This window comes from Bufo gargarizans, chromosome 7, assembly GCF_014858855.1.
Source record: "Bufo gargarizans isolate SCDJY-AF-19 chromosome 7, ASM1485885v1, whole genome shotgun sequence".
Lineage (NCBI taxonomy): Eukaryota > Metazoa > Chordata > Amphibia > Anura > Bufonidae > Bufo > Bufo gargarizans.
The window spans coordinates 103,852,093-103,872,315 of record NC_058086.1 but is presented as its reverse complement, the minus strand read 5'-3'; the positions used below and the strand labels follow the sequence as shown (position 1 = coordinate 103,872,315).

Genomic DNA, 20,223 nt, shown 5'->3' with positions numbered 1-20,223 from the left:
AAACTATGGCTTTCAGAATGTGGAGACACTAAAAAATAATTTTTCATCCGTGACAACCTGCTCTATAAAAATACCACATGATCTAACCTGTCAGATAAATGTTGTAAACAACAAAAAATAAAAACAGCTATTTTTTGTTACCTTGCCTCACAAAAAGTGTAATATAGAGCAACCAAAAATAATATGTACCATAAAATAGTACCAACAAAACTGCCACCCTTTCTAAAATTGGGTCACTTTTTTGGAGTTTCTACTCTAGGGGTGCATCAGGGGGGGCTTCAAATGGGACATAGTGTCCCATTTGAAAAAAAAAAACTGTCTATCAATATCTGCCTTCCAAAAACCGTATGGCATTCCTTTATTTCTGTAAACTACAGAATCAGGGCCATAAATATTGAGTTTTGTTTGGCTGTTAACCCTTGCTTTGTAACTGGAAAAAATGGATTTGAAAGAAAACTCTGCCAACATTTTTTGAAATGTTATCTCTATTTTCCATTAATTCTTGTGGAACACCTAAAGGGTTAACAAAGTTTGTAAAATCAGCTTTGAATACATTGAGGGGTGTAGTTTGTAAAATGGGGTCATTTTTGGGTAATTTCTATTATGTAAGCAAAGTGACTTCAGACCTGAACTGGTCCTGAAAAAGTGGGTTTTAGAACTTTTCTGAAAAATTTCAAGATTTTCTTCTAAACTTCTAAGCCTTGTAACATCCCCAAAAAACTAAATGGCATTACCATAGTGATCCAAACATGAAGTAGACATATGGGGAATGTATAATAATAACTATTTTTGGAGGTATTACTATCTATTATAAAGGTAGAGAAATTTGCAAATTTTTCAAAATTTTTGGTAAATTTGGTATTCTTTTTATAAATAAAAATGAATATTTTTTACTCCATTTTACCACTGTCATGAAGTACAATATGTGACGAAAAAACAATCTCAGAATGGCCTGGATAAGTAAAAGCTTTTTAAAGTTATTCACACATAAAGTGACACTGTTCAGATTTTCAAAAAATTGCCTAGTCCTTAAGGTGACATATGGCCCTGTCCTTAAGGGATTAAACCTGTTTCTAGTGCATCTTTGCACGGGTAGCAGTACCATTAAGCTGGAGTGCAGGCGAGATTGGGAGCAAAATCATACATTTTCACTTTAAAATGAGTAGGGGGATTTATCAAACTGGTGTAAAGTAGAACTGGCTTAGTTGCCCATAGCAACTAATCAGATTCCACCTTTTATTTTCCAAAGGAGGTGTGAAAAATGAAAGGTGGAATCTGGTCACTTTGGACAACTAAGCCAATTCTACTTTACACCAGTTTGATAAATCTCCCCCAGTGTCATTAATGTCTGCAGTTTTTTATTTCTCCTTATAACTTCACGGCATCACTTAAAGCCATCATGAATCATCAGACATCATGGTGAGAATTGGCCAAAAGGAGCTGTTTCGTCTTTCCTTTCTCTCATAATTTGCTACTCCATATTCATAGCAAGTTGAAGCATGCAAATTTATCTCACTGTTCTGGCATATTACTTAAATGTTTATTTTTGTATCCATTTTAGCATGACTGAAGGACTCGGCCAACTGACTGATGGAGTATCTGGACTGGATGATTTCACTCTGACTCATGAGTACCACATGTGGCCTGGATATGATTATGTTGGTTGGAGCAATGAATCTCTCCCTAATGGATATGTGGAAATCATGTTTGAATTTGACCGAATAAGAAACTTCACAACAATGAAGGTCTTCCTAAGACAACATATATTGATGCATTATTTATATGTCAAAGATAACCATTGTTTTTATTATTAATATGTAGATACTTTTTTCTACATTGAATAGCATTATATGGAGTCCTATGGTATAATAAATGTAAAAATATAACAGATAATGGTCACAATACAATATTTATTATTAAGTGTTCTTGCATGGCAAGACCACTTACTATTATCTCACATATATATTCTTATTATTTTAGCCAAATTTACCACCATAACTCCTCCAACAGTTTTTACACTACATAGACAGTAATATACCAAAATGTGCAGATTGTTCCCGATTGGTGTGCTATTACTTTGTGGAACATTTTGCCTAATGTTTTACAAAATATCAGCATTTTTGTGGCGAATTTGGTCCCATAGAAATGAATGGTGGAATGTTCAAAACTAGAGTGGGAGCTGACAAAAGCTAGAGTGTGAGCTGAAAATTCAGGACATGATTTCTAAACTGCCACCACTCCCTTATTTTCAAACCCACCTACACACCTTATATCAAAAGATTCAGCTATCTCTGTTGCCGCTAGAAATGTCCACGGCTAAGCCATAGTCCTGATAGTTTTCACGATATGACCATTTGTTTGCAACTCACGCCGCCCATTGACATTCATTGAAACTCCACTCTAGCCACCTCAAATTTGAAGGGCAATTTCTAAACTGCGACTGTGCTTTCATTTTTAATATTTCAGAGACATACTATACATCAAAATATAGGTCTGGGTCTTATGATTCTCACAATATAAAGCTCTTCGCTGTAGGATTTATAGTTTTTAAAACTATGACAATTTGAAGATGGCACCTGCCAGTGAAGTGAGCAATTTGGAGCAGTTTGTTTTTACCACTGAGGAAGGGATTGGAACTATCCCGAAACGCGTCTGGGCTATCAGACACTCCGCTTATACCTCCCTATAAAGGACTTTGCATGGCCATGCAATAAAGAGAAATATTCATCTAAGAACTGCTACCTGATAATCAGCGGAACAGCTTTAACCACCTGAGTGAGTACTGAGATCGGACGTAAGTCCCACTCGTACTATCGCGAGATCGGGTTGGACTGTTAGTTCCTGCAAGCCGTGAAGACGCAGCGGCGAGTCTAGCAGTCTTCCTTCAGCGTTCAAAACAAGCAACCTCTTTTTCCGGAGGTAAGATTGTTCACATCTTAGGAAGTATTATCCTCTGGACAGAGGTAAGACTTTAGCGGATAAGTCAAAATAGACTGTGTTAAAAGCTTGAACAGCCGAATATCACCAACGGATCATAGTGCCTGTTGCGGTCTACAGTACATTGAGTGACTCGGACGTTTCTGGTTGCTATAGGAAGCAACACAAGCATAACAGCGTGTACTAACACGCAGCGCTCCATTAGGTGCCCTCTTCACCTACGCACCTTATAATTCATCACCATTATGGACATTATTTAAACACCACTCTATTAAGATTAATTCATCACCCCTTTTCTTCTTATTATATTCCTATCACTTATATATTTGGACACCACTGGAGATTGTTTATGTACTAGCAAGTTTTATATATGCTTGACCAAGCCTCCTACGCAACAAATGTGAATTTTATCAGTGTTATATTATGGTCGACCTTATTATATAGTTTTATATTCATTTAGTATTTTAACCATAGTGTTTTATTATTGTATCATTATTTTTTAAGTGCAATAAATAGGCATTTATAATTAATAAATCTGAGTATTGCCATAGAGCGAGTGCTCGCTTCACTATTTCTATAATTTAACCACTCTTCTCTGCCCTATTTGAAATCTAATTTTGAATTCATGTCAGTTTGGCTGGCTTCTGTTTTAAGATTTGGAAATAAGTTTTATTCAGTAGAGAGTATTTGAGGTGTTTCAACTAGCTACATTTATGAAAAGAAATTAGAGCTGTGTGAATATCATTCATCATGCCATCTAAAGGAAAGAGATCTAAAGCTGCAAAGATATGCTGGACTAAACTGGACTTTCAGACCCACGCTTTCAGAATCCCGAACCCGACAGCAGCATAGTGGAAATGGAGGTTTGTGACAGTGAATGTGCCCAGGAGGTACATAGTGAACATGTGGTGTCATTCCCATGTTCAACTCAGTGTCAAGTTCAAGAGTACAGTGACAGTGTGATGTGCACTTCTGAAAACCATGGCATGCAAGAACCATGTGTACCAAGTGAGAACTCTGTGCAGGCATCATTTCATCAGGGTCATCATGGCTATGGAAGGTTAAGGAACAAACAGTGTACATGGATGGCTCTGACATTTTTGGCATACCACAGTGAGCTTGATGATGTTAGGAAGGATGATCTTGATCAAATACTGAAGAAGGGCAACAGCTTGTATGGCACAACAATAAAACAGCTAAAACGAAGAAATGTCTATCAGCACCAACACTTGACAATGGAAGAAGTGCCCCTCAGAGTCAACACTGACAAATATGAGTATTACGTTGTTAAATCTCCAGTGTTATCAGGATGTGTGAGAGCCAGGGTAGACATTGACAACCAAGGTTGGTTTGATGACCTCTCCACAAGACTTCAGTGCCTCAAAGCAGATGTTACACATGCACTTTTTATAGTAGTGCCAGATTGCATTGTTCAGAGACAAGTCTGGGAGATATGGACTGTTTGATTCTCATAGTCCATATAAGGATGGACTTCCTTCCACTGGAAAAGGAAAAGCTGTTATGATCACTTTTACAAATTTGAGTGATATGGGGGGCAAGGATTATTATTATTATTTATTATTAAAGCACCATTCATTCCATAGCACTGTACAGGATTTATAGGTTGTATGAATTGCTCCTTACAGACACCAGAGACCCTATTGATGGACTGCAGTATGACTTCATGCCAGTCTCATTTCATCCTGCAAGACGTCTGTCAGATGGTTTGCTGTCCCCACCAGTGCAATCTGACAAACCACATAATGGAAAGCATGTGGAGAACAAAGTTACACAGATGACCAAAGATGCAACACACACTGGATTCCCAGCCAGCAAGCATTCTACATGGTCACTTGATGCAAAATCCTCACAGGGCATATGGAAGGACAGTAAGGCATTTTCCAAATTAAATGGACAGCAACGACAAAAACTGGAGACAAGACACAGAAATAAAAGAAGGCGTGGTTTCAAGGCTACAAAGATGTCTGTCACCAATAAGAAGAGGACATACATCACCAGCCGATACAGAGCAGATGCTGATTTTAAGTTGAAGCAGAAGCAATACATCACCATAAAATATGCAACAAATGCCGATTTCAACTTAAAGCAGAAGCATTACATCACCAGAAAATATGCAACAGATGCATGGTTCAAGTTAAAGCAGAAGCAATACACAATATGAAGGATATAGAAAGGCTGAGCAACTCACCACCTGGGCCAGACAGAGACACAGACCATGTAGTAAATGACAATGACAATATTTATTACACCTATTTGTGATCTAGACAATTAAAATGTATATTTAAAACAATAAGGTATCAATAATGAGTGAGTAATAAAACAATCGTAAATGCTAAAAATCGCATATTATTAGGAAGCACAAAATACATCAATACATCTATTATATATATAACGATAACAATGTTGAAAGCTAGAAGAATAAATATTATCGGTCAAATAGAATAAAAAATCGATAAGAACAATCAATGAAATGATCGATGGGGAATTCGATAGGAACTTCGCCAATGAAATGCTCAATATTTATGCTGATGGAGTTGTAGACAAAATTCATGATCTATAAAGTCAATTCGATCGTTTGCGGTCAATTCGATCGTATGAACAAAATCGACATATAATCAGTTTGTGGCTCACAAGCTTAAGGCCGCTATCGAAGCATCCTGGGCCTCCATAGCACCTCAGCAGTGCCACAGGCTAATTGCCTCCATGCCACGCCGCATTGAAGCAGTCATTTCTGCAAAAGGATTCCCGACCAAGTATTGAGTGCATAACTGAATATAATTATTTGAAGGTTGACTTTTTTTGTATTAAAAACGCTTTTCTTTTATTGGTCGGATGAAATATGCTAATTTTTTTAGATAAGAATTTTGGGTTTTCATGAGCTGTATGCCAAAATCATCAATATTAAAACAATAAAAGGCTTGAACTACTTCAGTTGTGTGTAATGAATCTAAAATATATGAAAGTCTAATGTTTATCAGTACATTACAGAAAATAATGAACTTTATCACAATATGCAATTTTTTTTAGAAGGACCTGTACATTAATGATATCAATTTTTATTTATTTTAACCCTTAAAATATGGTATAAAACATTAGAAAGCATTAAAACATTAAAATGAAATAGAATAAAATAAGATTTATGCATTAATAAAATAGTAATTTAAAATAAATATTTGTCGTTCTTGTTCAATCATAGCTTTATTGGAGAGGGGAAGGAGTAGAAGCAGGAAAAGGAATACACGGAGGAGTCAACGAAAGAGAGCACAATCACAACAGAAAATAAATCTAGATCAAGATGTCATAATTAATTTAAGTGATGTTAAATTAACCGAATCCCAAATTAAACTTTTAAACAAAGGCCTCAAATTTGCCCCCACTGCTAAAGCGAATAAATTCGATATATATATAGGAATCGAAAAATATATTCGCAAACTCTGCCTTAAAAAATACTTCCTTAAGAATCCAATCAATATGAATTTGGAGGAGATCTCAAAATATAGACATACAGAATTAAGACCAAAATCACTAAAATACCCCAGACAAGAAATTAGTACTGAAGTGAACACATTTCGAAAAAGCGTGGAACAAGAGTTAAGATCATTAAATATTAAATCTACGAAAAATAATCTCTCTAATTTAGAAATTCAAGCAATAAAACATCTACAATCCATGTAAAATATTGTGATTTTGAACACCCAAACATATAATAATGAATGCAAGAGACAATTAGCTGATATAAATGCTTACACCAAATTGAATGTAGATCCAACAGGAGATTTTAAACTTATTTTAAAAGACTATTGCATTAAAGGTACAAAAAATAAGATTTTATCAGACCGTGAAGCAAAATTTATTTTAGATACACAAGTAAACTCCCTGTTTTTTACTGTTTACCGAAAGTCCACAAAGATCCAGTTAACCCACCGGGCCGCCCCGTTATTTCGGGAATCGGCTTATTAACGGTAAACCTTTCCCAGTACATAGATAACCTACTTCAACCTGTTGTAAAAAACAAACAAACAGATCTTACATCAAAGACACAACCCAAGTTGGAGAAATTATAGAAAAATTAAAATATGACCCTCAATGGATTTTGGGCACCTTAGATGTCCAAAAGCATACATCGATTGACCACACACAGGGAGTAGCAGCGATGAAAAAACAACTTGAAAGCAGCAAACTGTTCCACGACGAACAAACTGATTTTATAGCAGAGGGTGTAGAACTGATTTTAAAACATAACTATTTTTACTTTGATGCAGACTATTACCTCCAAACTACCTAGACAGCCATGGGCACCAGGTTCGCCCCCAGCTATGCCAACCTGTTTATGGCAGAGTGGGAAGAACTAACTATTAATCATATGATGGGGTCGAACCTGGTGCTGTGGTACCGCTATATCGATGACGTGATCTTCATTTGGAGGGGAAATTAAACAACACTAACTTCCTTTTTGGAGAAGATTAATCTAAATAAATGGAATCTTCGTTTATCCTCCAATATTAGCAAAGCACATCTAGAATTTTTGGATCTTAACATTAGAGTTGAACAAGATAAATGTATATGCTCAACATACCAAAAACCCACAGCTAGAAATTGTTTTATCCTCCATTCTAGCTGTCATCTACCGAGGTGGCTGCTCAATATTCCGAGCAGCCAATTTAGACGCCTGAAGAGGAATTGCACTAATGAAACCTTTGAGCAAGAAGCCGAAACATTAAAAATGCAATTTAAAGAGAGAAATTACCCCACAAAATGTGTTGAAGACTCATTAAATAAGATTAAACAATTAGACAGACAGTCCTTTTTCAACAAAGTCCCTAAGGATATGGAAAATCCGATAGAACAAGAAAATATGCCAGAATTGGAACGCACAAACATTATTCTTCCTTTTAATACACATTACAAAAAAATTTGAAAGAATTATCAATAAACACTGGCACTTTATCCAGAAAGATAAAATCATTGGAGCATTATTACCAAGAAAACCAACTATAATCTATACTAAGGCCTCAAATTTAGGTTTGAAAATTGCCCCCACTGTTAAATCTGGAAATTCTATTTCGGATCCATTTATAGATGGGTGGCTTCATTTGAAAGGTTTCTTTAAGTGCAATACTTGTTCTAATTGTAAAAAGACACGCGTCAATAAAAAAACAATGAAGGTCTAATCCACTTCTAATGGTGTTATACACATAATACAAGATTTTTTAACATGCAATAGTAAAAATGTTATTTATATTCTTCAATGTTCGTGCGACAAACAATATATAGGACGCACGAAAAGAACCTTAAAATAATTTCTGAACATTTTACTAAAATCAGGAGTGGATCAGACAAACACACTCGAGACATTTTAAATTGCATCATAATCAAGATCCCAGTTGTCTCTCCTTTGCCGCCATTAAAAGAGTCAAGCCACATTGGAGAGGAGGAGATATCATCAAACATATGTTTTGTGTTGAATCGCGATTTATATTCAATTTTCATTCAATTATACCCATGGGCCTGAATGCCGAATCCAAACTTTTCAGCTTTCTTTGAGTTACATCTGAGGGTGGCAGCCCTCTACCCGACGTGGCCCAGAGGTGGATTTAATACCCACACTGGTCCCCTTTGGGTGGGGGGCTTCCACTCCTTCCCCTCTCCAATAAAGCTATGATTGGACAAGAACGACAAATATTTATTTTAAATTACTATTTTATTAATGCATAGATCTTATTTTATTCTATTTCATTTTAATGTTGTAATGCTTTCTAATGTTTTATATCATATTTTAAGGGTTAAAATAAATGAAAATTGATATAATTAATGTATATACAGGTAAAGGACAACAAAACTCATCCTCATTGAAAAAAACGCATCTGCGATTTAAAAATCGCATCGATAACGCATACAAAAATTTATGTATAATGATGACAGAATTCAATGGGAAATGTTAGAAAATACTATCACCAAAAATGACTATATAAGTATAAGCTTTGAAAGTGCTTTTTCTCAATATGAATAATTATTTCGATTATTCCACACCAGAGTTTCTATTTGATCAGATCCACACCACACTTTCGTTTTATCTGATCCTAAAGGATGTTGAGTATAAAAGGGGATAGACTCCCACCACGGGTCACCACTGAGGAAGGGGCCAGGAAAGGACCCCGAAACGCGTCTGGTTATTGTAAGACCTGGACATCAGCTGATGAACATTTACGAGACCCCAACATCCTGACAATTGTACTTTAACTTCATCGAAATTTCGACTTTCTCAGAGTGGAGTGAACACCTCGATATTTACAAATCAGGTCCTGACTCTAAAATCGGTGAACATCATCGGGAGACTATTCATATTGGGGACTATACGACTACCTGAACTACTCCAAAAAAGCAACTGGAATCAGGTACCGCCGGATCTGACATTGTGAGCCATGTGGGATGCCACCACAAACTCATGTCAGATGGCAATTGAACTATACTAAGAGGTGTAATCCACTAACTGATTATATGTCGATTTTGTTCATATGATCGAATTGACCGCAAACGATCGAATTGACTTTATAGATCACAAATTTTGTCTACAGCTCCATCTGCATAAATATCGAGCATTTCATTGGCGAAGTTCCTATCGAATTCTCCATCGATCATTTCATCGATTGTTCTTATCGATTTTTTATTCTATTTGACCGATAATATTTATTCTTCTAGCGTTCAACATTGTTATCGTTATATATATAATAGATGTATTGATGTATTTTGTGCTTCCTAATAATATGCGATTTTTAGCATTTACGATTGTTTTATTACTCACTCATTATTAATACCATATTGTTTTAAATATACATTTTAATTGTCTAGATCACAAATAGGTGTAATAAATATTGTCATTTACTACATGGTCTGTGTCTCTGTCTGGCCCAGGTGGTGAGTGCTCAGCCTTTCTATATCCTTCACATTGTCCATTACCTTTGACTGGGTGAGTCATATTAGGCTTAGTAGCACCCACTCCATAACTATAAATAGAGTGAGCCACCATATCTTCACAGAAGCAATACACAACCAGCAAATATGCAACAGATCACAATTTTAACTTGAAGAAGAAGCAATATATCACCAGAAAATATCATAATGATCCTGATTTCAGAAAACGTCATTTGCAACAGTGCATGAGTTGCATGAAAATGAAGCGTCGCACTCAAGCAGATTTTCGCATAACCCATAAGATGCAATGTGCCTTCAAAATAAGAATGAAATACAAATTATGGACTCATGTCCAGCGGGAATGCAGTCAGCCAGTCGACAACAGCCTAATGCAGACAACTATATCACTTTCCATGAATGCATTAAAAGCTGGGCCACCTTTTGTGTGCATGATGTGTCATACCACCCTTTTTCCTAACGAAGTGAAACATTTCATTCACAGCAATTACAAGAATAATCTACACATTGTTGCTGCCTTTTGACAGGGAAATATGTCCATGTGTGCAACAATCACTGTCAAGGCCCTGAACAATGCACCATAACAGATGAAAGGACCAAATAATGGATTTGTCACAACTGTGATTCACATTTAAAAGCATGACACAAATCATCTATCGCTGTGGCTAACAACATGGATCTGGCGCCCATTCCCCCAGAGCTATGCAATTTGAACATGCTGAAAAGACAACTTTTGACCAAAATACTGTCATTTGCCAAGATCACACTTCCCAAAGGTCGACAGGCAACTATACACAGCGCTATAGTGTGTGTGCCATCCGAGGTGGAAACCACGGTCAATACTCTACCAAGATTGCACAGCACATCCCAGTTACACAGAGTGAAGCTGAAAAGACGTCAGACTTACAAAGGCCACCAGCTCTTTCACAATGTTAACATGAGAAATTTAGTAGTAGGTCTCTTAAAACTCATTGACACACACCCCGACTACAGTGACATTTCAATCAGAGTGGATGGGACAATCTCTGATGTTGATGATGCTGATAATTATGATGGGATGGAACTCGGCAGTTGGGATGGAACTGAAATGATGGAGATACTTGAACGCATCGAAAATTGTGATCCATCAGAGATACAGTCTGCAGGTTTACCGGCTGCTTCTGAGCAACAGGAAGGCCATGACCAACAACCTCCCAATGCAGAGGATGAGAAGGATGCACTAAGACCTGGAATTGGCCTAGACAGTTGTTTGCAGCCATCTGACCTTGGAGAGGAAGCACTGACACATGGTGATGGAATATTCAGCATTGCACCTGTACTAGGAAACACATCTGTCAGCTTCTTTAAAGTTCCTAGGCTTGAAGCAATGGCTTTCCCTGTTCAGTTCCCTACTGGGCAGAATACATTGGACCAGGCAAGACAAGTCAAACTGTCCCCGAGCATGTATTTCAATGCAAGGATTTTTTTGTGTTGATACTCATTTTGCAAGAGACACAAGCTACCTCTTCTTTGCACAGTTTGTCACAGAGACACACATGGCCAAAAGCAGCATGTCCATCCAGTTAAGAAAAGGAAAACCCAATGCCAGGGATGGACAGAAAATATTCAACAAGTTGCTACAAGACAAGCGTGAGGTTGAGAGGTTCGTGCAAAACAGAGATGCCACAAGGTTCATGCAACCACTGAGAGGGAGTCCAGCTTGCTGGGATAAAAATCAGAAGAATTTGCTAGCAATGGTCAGACAATTGGATAAGCCAACTTTTTTTTCTTACCTTCTCTGCTGCAGAATTCAGATGTGCAGAGATAATAGAGGCAATAAAGGCACAACAAGGTCAAATGGTTGATTTTGCTGAGCTAGACTGGGCTGAAAAGTATGACATTCTTCGAGGCGACCTAGTGACCACCATGCACATGGTTGACAAATGGCTTGATGCTCTGATGCGAGAGATGCTGTTGGGTCCTGCACAGCCAATCAGTGAAGTTATGGGTTACTTTTACTGGGTTGAATTTCAGGCGAGAGGGAGCCCTCATATACATTTGTCTCTGTTGGGTAGCAGGAGCTCCTGTATTTGGACAAGACAGTGATGACAAGGTGTGTGCCTTTATAGATCATAGCATCTCATGCCAGCTGACCAATGAAGCCAAACAGGCCTTACTTCACAGATTTGTAACAGAATTTCAAATGCACAGCAGATCTCATTCAAAATCATGCAAGAAATGAAACAGAGTATGCAGATTTGGATTTCCAAAGCCACCTGTTAGAAAAACGAGGATAACTTACCCGATGCCAAAAGAACAAGGAGTTCATGCAATGAAACCACAAGCAGCCAAAAACAAACTGAAACCAGTCTGGGATTTGCTTAATAACCTGAAAGTGCAGCTTGAAGGCATGTCAAGCCTACTGGCACAGTGTGATATGACTTTGAATCAGTACAACTCGTACATTGAGGCATTGACCTCCTCAAGCATGATTCCAATGAAGCGTGAGGTCAAGGACTGCTGAGTTAACAACTACAATCCACATTTGCTGACGACCTTGAATGCCAACATGGACATCCAGCAGATTCTTGATGAGTATGGTTGCATCATGTACATGTTGTCCTACATATCCAAGCCAGAACGCAAGCTGAGTGACTATCTCAAAACAATAGTCAAAGAAATGAGCCCAGAAACAGAGACAGAACGAGAAGAAATGAAAGAAGTTCTTCAGGCTTAGTCGAAACACAGAGAGGTCAGCGCCCAGGAGTCTGTGGCCCGTACATGCAACCTGAAAATGAAGTCTTGCTCACCTGAGGCTGTTTTTTTGCCAATGCACTGAAAATGAGTCTCCCGCTCAGTGCGTTGCAGAACAAACCAGTCAATTCTCTTAATGTCTGGATGACGAGTTTTGTCGACAAATACAGAGCCAGACCCAAAACACCAGAGTTTGAGTCCATGTGTCTGGCAGACTTTGCATCCCATTACAGGGTTGTCTATGGCAAGCAAAAGGAAGATGGCAAGTGTGTCAGCCTATTGAATGAAATGGGAATGATTCAAAAACGCATTAGAGGGAAGCCTGCAATCATCAGGTACACACTCTTCTCTGAGAAGGAGGACCCCAAGAATTACTATGGCAGACTGCTTAAACTCTACCTCCTACACCGTTCAGAGTCATCACTGAAAACTGTAAACAACACACCATGATTTTTACAAAGGCGCCTGTGTGAACTTACCAGCAGAAACAGCAATCCGAGCAGTGTCTGCAATTGTTACCAGCAACCAAAAGAAGTTTGATCAACACAACAAAATTGTGGAACAAGTCTTGGATGACTTTGTAAAAAACGTCCCTGTTGAAGATGCTTGGAACACTTTTGCCCCAGAAGCTGAGTTGGATAGGTTGGAATGTATAGAGGACCGCAAAGAAGCGGAGCCACTTCATGAGAATGAACAAGATGATGTTACAGTATTGGAGTATACACATCACAAACAAACAGGTGGAATTGCGCTTACTGTGAAGGCCCCACAAATCTGCCCTGATTTTCTTTGGAAAATGTACAGAAACCTTAACCGGACACAAGCTCAGACATTCTACTCAGTTTGTGACGGGTGCACTAACCGTGGCCCAAATCCTGACCCATTCAATTACTTTGTCACTGGTAGCGCATGGACAGGCAAATCATACCTGATCAAGTGCATCTATGCTGAGGGGATAAAGATACTCTGTAAACTTACCAGACTACGTGAGGAAGCAGACATATCTATGCCCAGAGTTTTACATACTGCATTTACAAAAATAGCAGCTTTCAACGTTTCAGGGAACACTTTGCATTTTCTGCTGAAGTTGCCATGAAGCTTGAAGCCACCCTACCAAGGACTTGGAAATCTCATAGATGAAGTGAGGGCACAGCTGTCAAATGTGGTGATCATTTGGTATTGACGAGGTGTCAATGATTTCAAAGCCCCTGTTTGCCTACATCAACTAGAGATTACAGAAAATAAAAGGTGGTAAGAAACCTTTTGGTGGTATGTCAGTACTAGCAGTAGGAGACTTTTACCAGGTCCCCCTGCTGGGAAAAAGTAAGCCACTCTGTGCTTTTGAGCAAAATACCAATGACACCTGGAAAGACTACTTTCAGATGATCACACTGACAGATGCAGAGGCAACACCAACCTTTCAAAGGACACAAAGACAATCTGATTGACACACTGCAAACAGCTGAAGGTGCCCTTATCATGATCACAAGAAACATTGATGTTGAAGTTGGGCTTGTTAATGGGACATTTGGCAATATTGCAAGAATAATCATCCAGGCTGAGACTGGTGCTACTATGGTAAACAAGCTTAGGCTTGTGCTGGACAATCCAAATGCAGGACAGAGATACTGTAACAAGTCTGGTGATGCTGACAACTTGGTGTACATAGAAAGGGTAGAGGAAAACCTGAGACAGAAAGGAGTTGTTCGCAGGCAGTTCCCCCTGAAGTTGACTTTTGCATGTATGATTCATAAGTGTCAGGGATGTCAATACAGTCGGCAGTGGTCTCTTTGAAATGAGTCTTCCAACCGGGAATGGCCTATGTTGCTCTGAGTAGAATGACTACACTGCAAAGACTGCACATAACCGACTTTGATGAGAAGAAGATCTTTGATCCTGAAATCACAGCCTCCCTGGACTCAATGAAGAATGCATCACTGGAAAGTGTTATGCCCCTCTTTTCTACAGACAACAGACAAACAGCAAACATTAACAATTATCCATCACAACACGGAAGGATTACCAGCTCACATTGAAGATATCGAATCTCACCACGAGTTTATACTTGGAGATGTTTTATGTTTCACTGACACTCTTCTCTCAGGCTCTTCTGTTGCTAAAAGTCTCCAGCTGGAGGGCTACAACCAGTTCAAATGCAACAGACACCTCTCGTACACGAACCTTCCTGACATTGCAAGTAAAAGTAGGGGAGGTGTTGTCTTGTAAGTCAGAAACCATTATAAGGCTTTTTAAAAGCAGTATCATCACAATGTTCAAACAAGAAAACTCCCAGCAGCTGTGTCTTGATGCAGGTAAACTTTTTATTCCATAAGTAGGAATGGTCCTATAACCAGGACATGTTTCGGCAATGTGCCTTTATCAACAGGTGATAAAGGCACATTGCCAAAACACGTCCTGGTTATAGGACCATTCCTACTTATGGAATAAAAAGTTTACTTGCATCAAGACACAGCTGCTGGGAGTTTTCTTTGATTATCGTGGAGTGTGCTTTTCTCCCGGGCAGCGTGCACCTGAGCGAGTGCTGGTTTTTTATATGCATCATCACAATGTGACTGACTTGGAGTTCTTGGTTGTCAAACTGGAGTCCCCTGTACAAGCTTTGATCGCCGTTGTTTACAGGCCACCGGATTACAGTATTGGCCAATTCCTTACTAACCTGCTGGTCCTCTTGGAATCTTTGGAAATAATGGATTGCCAACCTATAATACTCTGTGGAGATTTCAATGAAGATTTTCTGCCCAGAGCAAAGAAGCCAATATCTGACCTTTTTCACTCAAGAGGATATACCCAACTGGTCTGGGCAGCCACCACAGAATAAAACACACTGTTGGATCACATTTACATCTCCAGGGTGCAGCACTGTCTCCAGTCAGGAGTACTGCAAAGGTATTATAGCTATCATGATCCTGTGTATTGTGTTTTGAGCAGTGGTTGTGAACACGCTTAAAGCCTGCATAAACAGGGCATGAGTGTTTCCAGGAAACAGTGGTTGTGAACACTGATTATCATCAAACAGATAACACACCTTCACCTCCATTCTACGTCAAGATGCTGAGACCCCCCCCCCCAAATGCATGTGGTCATACCTTCATCTGCTAGGCTTGATGAGGCTGCTATTGTTTTTATAAATGTAAGTTTTAATGTAACTGTGAAGCACTTTGGGCAACAACATTGCAATTAAATGCTATATAAATAAAAGTTGAAATGCATTTCTCACTCTATCAAGCTTGCCATGTACACTTTTTAAATTTGATCAATTGGTTAGTGTAATGTTTACTATCTTTACTCACTCCAAACACTCCGCACAGTTACTCTGCCCACTCCATAAAGTTACTCTGCCCAGTCTAACCTTTCCAGTTACTCCAGCCACTCCAAACATACAACAGTTACTCAAGCCACTCCACCCAGTTACTCCGCCCACTCCAGTTGTAGACTACTAGTGGAGGCAAGAACACTTCACACAATTTCCCCAGAAATTGTAGCTTTTCTAGTTATTATCATTATTATTATTATTATTATTATTATTATTATTTAAGCGCCATTCATTCCATGGCGCTGTACATAAATACATAATTCAGACAATTGCAATAAGCATGAATAAGATGCGTTACTTGCAGGATAATAAGCCAAACTGGATTGACAAATGTCTTTTTTTGGTCTTATATACCATGTTACTATGTTACAAACTGGTACAGAAGGAGAGAGGGCCTTGCCCACAAGGGCTTACAATCTACAAGGTATGGAGGAAGGACACAGAAGGTGAGGGTAAAGCTGGTCATGGCGGTATAGTGGCAGCAGGGTCACTAGTTGTAAGCTTGTCTGAAGACTTGGGTTTTCTGGTATGTTTGGATAGAGAGTTTGAGAGTATGGGGGATTCACAGGAGAAATCTTGGAGACGATTGTGGGAAGAGGTGACGAGAGGAGAGAATGAAGTCTTGTGGGGATTGGAGATTACGGGTCGGGATGTATTGGGAAAGTATTTCAGAGGGGGAGCCAGTGAAGGGATTGGCAGAGGGGAGAGGCAGAGGAGTAACAGGGTGTGGTGGATTAGTCGGGCGGCAGAGTTGAGGATAGATTGGAGGGGTGTGAGAGTGCTAGATGGAAGGCCACATGAGAAGATGTTACAGTAGTCTAGGTGGGAGATAATGAGGGCATGTATTACCCTTCTATAAATTCCTTCTGAGGCCTCATCTTGAATGTGGGATTGACTTCTAAAAATGATATAGGAGAGATGAAAAAGGCAACTAGATTATACAATAGGATGTGAGTCTCTTATAATAAGCAACTTGAAAAATCTGTCTTGTTCAGCTTGGAAAAAATAAATCTTTACAGTCAATCTTATTATAGCCATTCTGTAAATGACAACTTGGCAAATTTATTGATGTATGTTGCAACAGATTTATGACATAATTTATGGTGTGTGCTTCATTTAATAAATCTTTCACAATATACATCACTAGCATTAAAGGGGTTCTCCAATTTGTAGATATTGGTCACATATCATCATGATAGGACATCAATAGAGATTTGCAAATTTCTTGAGATTAGTTTTTCTGATTCAAATGAATTGCTTAGCAGATTAAACTCAGGTTCAAATAAATTTGACCCAAATGAAAAGTGCTCAGATTGCCCTGAAAAGTTGTGGATGATACTCTGAGAACTCTTAGGACTGTATCTAACTCACGCGATCTTTAACACCAAGACAGCATTAGTGATGTTAATATGACATTTTAAAATGACTGACCGTGTCTTATTTTGTTGCCTGCAGAGCTTGTGATGGTTTTGTTGGCTGCCAATATTGGAAACATTTCCATATGGGAGATGGTAACTGAATTTGATTTGTTTATAATTGATTCATTCATCTCTAGTCATAAATATCAGATTGGTGGGTGTCCAACACCTAAAATCACCATCAATCAACTTTTTGGGCAGCCGCCAGCATTAGATACAAGTCAGTGATCAGATCCAGAAGTAGAATGCTCTGTTCATGGTGTAGTAGCTATTCCAGCATAATACAGCTCTGCTCCTATTCAGTTCAATGAGAGCAGAGATGCAGTATGCTGACATAGCTACTACATAGCAGATGTCTCTCCCAGGGTTCTCAGGAGTTGGAACCCCGCTGATCTGATATTGCTGACTGGGGTTGAGCGAACCCGAACTTAAGGATTTTTTTTTTTTTTTAAATTTGGGTTCGGGTTCGGTGTTCAGCGCTTTCTTGGCGCTTTTTGAAAGGCTGCAGAGCAGCCAATCAACAAGCGTTTAACTGTCTGACCATAGAAGCCATCACAGCCATGCCTACTAATGGCATGGCTGTGATTGGCCAGTGCAGCATGTGACCCAGCCTCTATATAAGCTTGAGTCACGTAGCGCTGCACGTCACTCTGCTGTTACTAGTGTAGGAGAGAATCTTTGTTTAGAACTTTAATCTAACTCAGCGATTTACATACATTTAGTTGTGTGGGTGCAGGGAACAATCTTTTTACCCTGCCCTGAGCCCAGTGATTGAAAAAAATAACTTTTATTCGTCTGTTAGTTTGGTGGGCGGCGGCCATTTTATGCAAGCTCAGTGCACCAGCATGGCATCTGAGCTTTTGTGACATTGAATTCCAAGCTAGAAAAACTGCACTAATAATCTAGGTTTTAACCCCTTAAGGACTCAGCCCTATTTCACCTTAAGGACTTGGCCATTTTTTGCAAATCTGACCAGTGTCACTTTAAGTGCTCATAACTTTAAAACGCTTTGACTTATCCAGGCCATTCTGAGATTGTTTTTTCGTCACATATTGTACTTCATGACACTGGTAAAATGAAGTCCAAAATTTTTTTTTTGCATAAACCTAATTTACAAAAAAATTTGAAAAATTTGCAAGTTTCAAAGTTTCAGTTTCTCTACTTCTGTAATACATAGTAATACACCCAAAAATTGTGATGACTTTACATTCCCTATATGTCTACTTCAGGTTTGAATTATTTTGGGAATGATATTTTATTTTTTGGGGATTTTACAATGTTTAGAACTTTAGAAGCAAATATTGAAATTTTTCAGAAATTTACAAAAACCCAATTTTTAGGGACCACTACAGCTCTGAAGTTACTTTGCGATGCTTACATAATAGAAACCACCCAAAAATGACCCCATTCTATAAACTACACCCCTCAAGGTATTCAAAACTGATTTCACAAACTTTGTTAACCCTTTAGGTGTTGCACAAGAGTTATTGGCAAATGGGGATGACATTTGAGAATTTAATTTTTTTGCCTAATTTTCCATTTTAACCCATTTTTTCCACTAACAAAGCAAGGGTTAACAGCCAAACAAGACTGTATCTTTATTGCCCTGACTCTGCCATTTACAGAAACACCCCATATGTGGCCGTAAACTACTGTACGGCCACACAGCGGGTCGTAGAGTGAAAGGTGCGCCGTTTGGTTTTTGGAAGCCAGATTTTGCTGGACTGGTTTTTTGACACCATGTCCCATTTGAAGCCCCCTGATGCACCCCTAGAGCAGAAACTCCCTAAAAGTGACCCCATCTAAGAAACTGCACCCCTCAAGGTATTCAAAACTGATTTTGCAAACTTTGTTAACCTTTTAAGGTGTTGCACAAGATTTAATGGAAAATAGAGATACAATTTCAAAATTTCACTTTTTTGGCAGATTTTCCATTTTAATATCTTTTTTCAAGAAACAAAGCAAGTGTTAACAGCCAAACAAAACTCATTATTTATGGCCCTGATTCTGTAGTTTACAGAAACACCCCATGTGTGGTCGTAAACAGCTGTACGGGCAAACGGCAGGGCGCAGAAGGAAAGGAATGCCATACGGTTTTTGGAAGGCAGATTTTGCTGGACTGGTTTTTTTGACACCAAGTCCCATTTGAAGCCCCCCTGATGCACCCCTAGAGTAGAAACTCCAAAAAGTGACCCCATTTTAGAAACTACGGGATAAGGTGGCAGTTTTGTTGGTACTAGTTTAGGGTACATATGATTTTTGGTTGCTCTATATTACACTTTTTGTGTGGCAAGGTAACAAGAAATAGCTTTTTTGGCACCGTTTTTTTTTGTGTTATTTACAACATTCATCTGAAAGGTTAGATCATGTGGTAATTTTATAGAGCAGGTTGTCACGGACGCGGTGATACCTAATATGTATACTTTTTTTTTATTTATGTAAGTTTTACACAATGATTTAATTTTTAAAACAAAAATGTTTTAGTGTGTCCAAAGTCTAAGAACCATAGTTTTTTTCGGTTTTTGGGCGATTATCTTATGTTGGGTCTAATTTTTTGCGGGATGAGATGTCTGTTTTATTAGCACAATTTTTGGGTGCATATAACTTTTTGATCGCTTGCTATTGCACTTTTTGTGACGTAAATTTTTTTATTTTTTTACGGTGGTCACCTGAGGGGTTAACATGTGATATTTTTATAGAGCCGGTCGATACGGACACGGCAATACCTAATATGTATACTTTTTTTTGTTTATGTACGTTTTACACAATGATTTCATTTTTGAAACAAAAAAAATCATGTTTTAGTGTTTCCATAGTCTAAGAGCCATAGTTTTTTCAGTTTTTGGGTGA

General features: G+C 38.5%; 1 protein-coding gene across 1 annotated transcript in view; it reads left to right on the top strand.

The window, feature by feature from the left end:
• The window catches only part of DDR2 (discoidin domain receptor tyrosine kinase 2), a 1,312,077-nt gene that overhangs the window by 707,034 nt on the left and 584,820 nt on the right, over nucleotides 1-20,223 (top strand). Inside the window, exon 7 of the mRNA XM_044301410.1 lies at nucleotides 1,562-1,745. Coding sequence (XP_044157345.1) covers nucleotides 1,562-1,745 — 184 coding nt within the window. The remainder of the gene's footprint in view (nucleotides 1-1,561; nucleotides 1,746-20,223) is intronic.